Source organism: Centruroides sculpturatus, unplaced genomic scaffold (genome assembly GCF_000671375.1).
Source record: "Centruroides sculpturatus isolate CEXI.00-Female unplaced genomic scaffold, Cexi_2.0 scaffold1001, whole genome shotgun sequence".
Lineage (NCBI taxonomy): Eukaryota > Metazoa > Arthropoda > Arachnida > Scorpiones > Buthidae > Centruroides > Centruroides sculpturatus.
In genome coordinates, this window is record NW_019385336.1 from 151,374 (window position 1) to 156,663 (window position 5,290).

The 5,290-nt window shown below is 31.6% G+C and overlaps 1 protein-coding gene across 2 annotated transcripts; it reads left to right on the forward strand.

Moving 5' to 3' along the window:
• The first annotated feature begins 815 nt into the window (after positions 1 to 815).
• On the forward strand, positions 816 to 2,234 carry LOC111637812 (lactosylceramide 4-alpha-galactosyltransferase-like). 2 transcript variants are annotated; one of them, XM_023383376.1, is made up of 2 exons: positions 816 to 1,070; positions 1,136 to 2,234. In XM_023383376.1, exon 2 carries the CDS (start codon positions 1,150 to 1,152, stop codon positions 2,017 to 2,019), a length of 870 nt encoding a protein of 289 aa, XP_023239144.1. In that variant the 5' UTR covers positions 816 to 1,070; positions 1,136 to 1,149; the 3' UTR covers positions 2,020 to 2,234. The 2 variants fall into 2 exon arrangements, with proteins under 2 accessions (XP_023239144.1, XP_023239143.1); XM_023383375.1 differs by having other exon boundaries at positions 816 to 1,066.
• The last annotated feature ends 3,056 nt before the right edge of the window (positions 2,235 to 5,290 follow it).

The following is a 5,290-nucleotide window of genomic DNA, read 5'->3' on the forward strand; positions in this document are numbered from 1 at the left end:
TCCACTGATGTAGTTTTTGATCTAGTTACTAAAGGGCAGGTGCTTTAAAAGTCATAGAAAATTTTGGCGAAATGTCAGCGTTCTCTTTATAAAAATAACAAATAATTCTTAATTTTTATAGTCATAATTAATTGATGTTTCTAACAGGTAATGAGAAAATTCATAAAGACATGGTCACTATACTCGGAACAATATTTATTTTCAGCGATAATAGCTAAGCAGTCAATTAGTACAGGCAAATTTGCAAGCATGGCGACTGCTATTTTTCTAGCCATTAACACTTCAACATCGTTGGCTTCGTTTGCATTAGCGACTGGATTACCGGTAAAGTGAAATCAATTTAAGCCACACACTGCTTCTTCTGCTGGAGTACTGATCAAGGGAGCAACTCTTATGATAGCCTACAACTCTTATGGTGATAATCTACAACTCTCAACACTTCTAGTGTTCAGTGACAAGAGAAATATGTCTTGATAGTCATGCAAATCTAAATTCTAGTACTCCTTATACAGATTTCTTAATTATTTTTATTTACACAATAATATTAATTATAATTTTGTAATTAAGCTTTTTATTATATTACACGAAGAAACCTATAATATTCAAATCAAACCAAAGCACTAATATGTGCATGTTATAATTTATATAAAATATTTCTACAGTTTTTAAAACATTCTTTAAATTTTAATTTTAATTTAATAAATCTGAAATTTGTATAATTTTTAAACATTTGTAAATTTATGATTTTTTTATATTACTATGTTTATCAGAAATTTGCATAACGTTGAAGCATGTGGCTTTTGTATTAACGCTTTCAAATTGATCTTCGTTGGTAGTGAATTACAATTCTATATTTGGTTAAAATATTTCCCTGCTGTTGTAAATATCTATAATATGTATCTTCAGAGGAAAACAAGAACTCGTCGTAAAAAATCAATTATATATTTAATTATATTTTTAATAATATTGATATTTTCTACCATTTACTGCTCCAGAATAGGGCAAAATCTCATTAAAAGATATTCATTTAGAGCTGAAAATAAAGAATTATGCTACAGTCGTAAAAGTAAGTAAGTAAGTAACTTTGATTTGTTACGTAAATTTCTGCTCGTAATATTCTATAATATTTCTTCAGGTTACAAGATAAACATGCCAAACCCACAATTCGAATCACATAATATATTCTTTCTGGAGACAACAGGAGTTGCAAATTTATCCATCCGTCAAGCATGTGCTGTAGAATCTACCGCTAGATATAATCTACAATCCAATATTATTGTTATAATGTTCACTCAAAATCAATTTGAAGATTCGTACAACTTAACTAGAATGTTTGATAATGTACAGGTTAAATTATTTTCGTTTGAAGAGATATTTGAAGGTACACCATTGTACGAATGGTATAAGATGGGAGAATGGAACAGCACCGTGTACAAAATAAATCATCTGAGTGATGCTTCAAGGCTAGCTGTTATTTGGAAATATGGTGGTATGTATTTGGATCTAGATATAGTGATGTTAATGTCCCTATCCGGATTTTGGCATCGTGGCTTGAAAAACTTTTTAATTAAAGAGAGGGATAATGTACTAGCTAATAGTGTTTTCGGTTTTACACGCAATCATCCTTTTTTGTTTAAGTGTATGATAAATCTTGTGGAGAAGTATAGAAGCGATTGTTGGCTTTGTATAGGACCTTGGCTCCTTACTAATCAATTCGGATCTTTTTGTAAGGGATTAGACATGAAAGACATAGAAACCGACATGAATTGCAACGTTGCTGTTCTTCCTGCCAGTTGTGCTTTTCCGATTCCATACTACAACTGGAAACAATACTTTACTAAAGATTTGAGGAATCATGTAATTCGTAAAATAGGAGAAAGTTACGTGATTCATCTTTGGAATTATCTTAGCTCTAAACAAGCACTTTTACCTGATTTAGATACTGCCTATGGGATGGTTATGTCTGTCAATTGTCCTCACGTATACAAGTATGCAATAGAAATGGGAAGAGAGTTTTGAATTTAGCTGATCTGTAAATTTTTTAAATTATACAATTTTTTAAACTTTTTGTAAAATTAAACTTATTACTGTATATTGAATGGAAATTTGTAAAACTCTTTCAGATTTAAAATGGAGTATAGCAAAAAGTATGTTATCGAATCGTAAAGATTTCTGTTATTAAAATTTCAAAATTTTTTTGAATACTTATAAAATAAAAATACAATGCAAGCAAAATGGTCAAAATACATCTATATTCAGTTTGTATTTTAATAATAAAAAAATGTAAAATATGGTTTCATTTTTCGGGAAAAATTTTACTTCAGAATTCAGCTGCGAGGATGAAATTTGGCACTGTTATCCCTATGTGCATATACGTACGATTTTAAAATTAAATTTCGGAAGTTAAGAAACAACGTAAAACAAAGTAGCCATTAATTATGTATACAATTTATGGGAGAGAAGGTTTGGATTGCGAAAAGTTCATCATTGTATTTGCTGGGAAGGGAAGGATTTAAGGCATTGTCTACGTGAACTTTTTGTAGTGATATTAGAGGCACACGAATTTGTTCTTATAAACCAACTTAAGAATTGTGAGAAAATTATCAGAAAATATCTGAAGAACTTTTATACCCGAAATTTAGAAAATGTACGAAATACGAATCTTAAGGAAACAGCAGCGCCAAATTTTGCCCTAATGCTGAATTTTCAAGTAAAATTATTTCCTGAAAATCGAAACTGCATATACTGAATAGCATACACAAAAATTACCAAAGTCTTTTTTCTACAGAGAGCTCTGAACACCTAATCATTAAGTTCTGTACGTTATCACGCGACATGCATTATTTGGGCTGCAACTTGAAAAAAATCATAGACCTATAAATTCCCATTGTCTCTGTCCGTCCGTCTGCATGTCAGTCTGATTTTCTTGCAAGAACGGGGTTCGATAGATGAAATACGCGATCAAATATGAATACCTTAGGCAGAAAGCCCCGAGTAAGTACTGTATATAAGAACTTCTGGTTTGTACCAGAAGTCACGTTATTTCAATTCAAAATTTCCCCTAAAAGGAGTTAGATGACCTGACCGATTCTATTTTTAAAAATAGTATGATGTATAGGATCAAGCTACTACTAATTTGAGGTGGAGAGCAGATATTTTAAATTAAATAAATTAAAAGCATGATTAAAAGTTGCAGCCCGGCATTTGTTTCGATGTTATAATAAATAGTTTCTTGTTCAAATTTGAGATTTATTGAGTGGAGCTTAAGCAGAGCTCTTCATAAGTCAAAAAGTTTTTTTCGTCTGTGATGAAAGTTCAAAGCACTTACAGGTTGTTTCTCACTTTTAAATAATGTTAATGATTTAATTTTTTCATTAAATCATTTTTTATTAAATCATGTTTAATGATTTTTTTGAAAATATAAACTATTCTGCAAAATCGATATTTTGAAAATGCTGAAATTTCTTGAAGTTTCTGCAAATTATAACCATGGATATGCACGTCGTCCTCGAATCTGCGCGTTTTAAATTTAGCTACTTTACAGAGAACAATAAAAGCATATCACCACATTTGTCAAGCTGAAACAGAAAAAGGTATGTGGCGGAACTCAGTTTTTCACTCCTAGAAAATACAGTGATACCTCGATTTTCGTCGATAATCCGTCCGAAAACAATTGCCGAAATCCAAAACTGACGAAAACCGAGACAATTATTTTCATATGAATCAATGTAAATCCAATTAATTTGTTCTAGACCAGGGGTGGCCAACCTTTTCAGAACGCTGGCCAAATTTCAGAAATAATATTTCCTGTCGGGCCACGCACCTAATTTTTTTTAAATTAAAGTAAACAAGCAAGCGTGCTACAGCTTCAACCACATCGTCGCTTCTTAGTAGGTGAGATCGTGGTCAAACACTTGCCTGGTTTAATGTAAAAAACCACAAAAAGTAGGTTTATTTTCTTCAAAAAATAAATATAACATAACCGAGAATAAAACATATTTATTAGACAATTTAAAAATATTTAAAAGTTTGACATCTGATTTTGTTTTACAGAACTAAGTGATCAAAATTGATCTCCACTGATGATGTCGCTACACGCAAACTGTTTTTTCCAAATGAACATCAGTAATTCGATCTCACTTGTGATTTGATGTACTTGATGCGACTAAAAAGTTGTTCACATGCATAAGTGTTTCCACAAAGCGAAACCATCGACAGAGCATGTTTGTAAAACACAGGATATTTATCCTTGTCCAAATACGTTTCATAGAACGCTTCCAAACCACCATGATGGAATTTCTCCAACGTTTCAGGGTTTACTTACTTATAGAACTGATAGGGTAGACAGGCTAAAGTAATTAAAGTAGTATGAACTATAATTATAAATATGTTAAATATGTATTTTAACGTCGATTGCAAAATCTCTCCAGATGTATTGGTATAAATAATAAAACGATAACGAAACAACAGAATAACACGAAACTTTGTCAAGCTGGACTGAAAGTAGTTATGAGTATGAGCCGACAGCATTGTGAGCCTCCCGAAAACGCCGAAGACCACAGAACATATATAGCTTAAGTTGATAAAATTTAATATGAGACTTCAACACTTAGCGTCAGACAAAAAACTAAGTAACATTGAGTGTCAAATAGCGGAATATTTAAAATAGCTAAAAATCTATGAATTTTTCCAAAAGTGAGAGATATTTCAAATTTCTCTTAGCTATAATTTAAAAATACATAATACGAATAATTCATGAGGTAATGTACTTTTCGTGATATGTACAATAAAGTTAACATTTACGTTCATTTGACCTACATCCGCGGGCCGCAACAAGACTCCCGGCAGGCCGCATGCGGCCCGCGGGCCTCGTGTTGGCCACCCCTGTTCTAGACACTCCAAAATGCATACCAAAAACACATTTTATAGAGAATTAATATGGTGTTAATGTTACCGCTAAAGCTCGAAATCCGTTAATGTGTACATTACCTAGCTAATCTGCAGATTAACTAGGGTGATCCGTTAAAGCTGCGAAAATTATTCCATTTCTCAAATTACCTAGGTAATCTGCGAATTACCTACTAGGCACTCGTTAAGGTGAAAATAAGATCTTTGCTGGAACAACAGCAACGTTTCTTTCTGTACGCTTAAATTAACATAATGTTATTTATTTAATTTTCAATATCTAAAGAATCAAGTTAATACAATCAAACAATCAACAAATTGAATCAATCATCAATCAATTAAAAAAACTTTAATACAAAAATCAAACGGTTTAAAATATTACTAC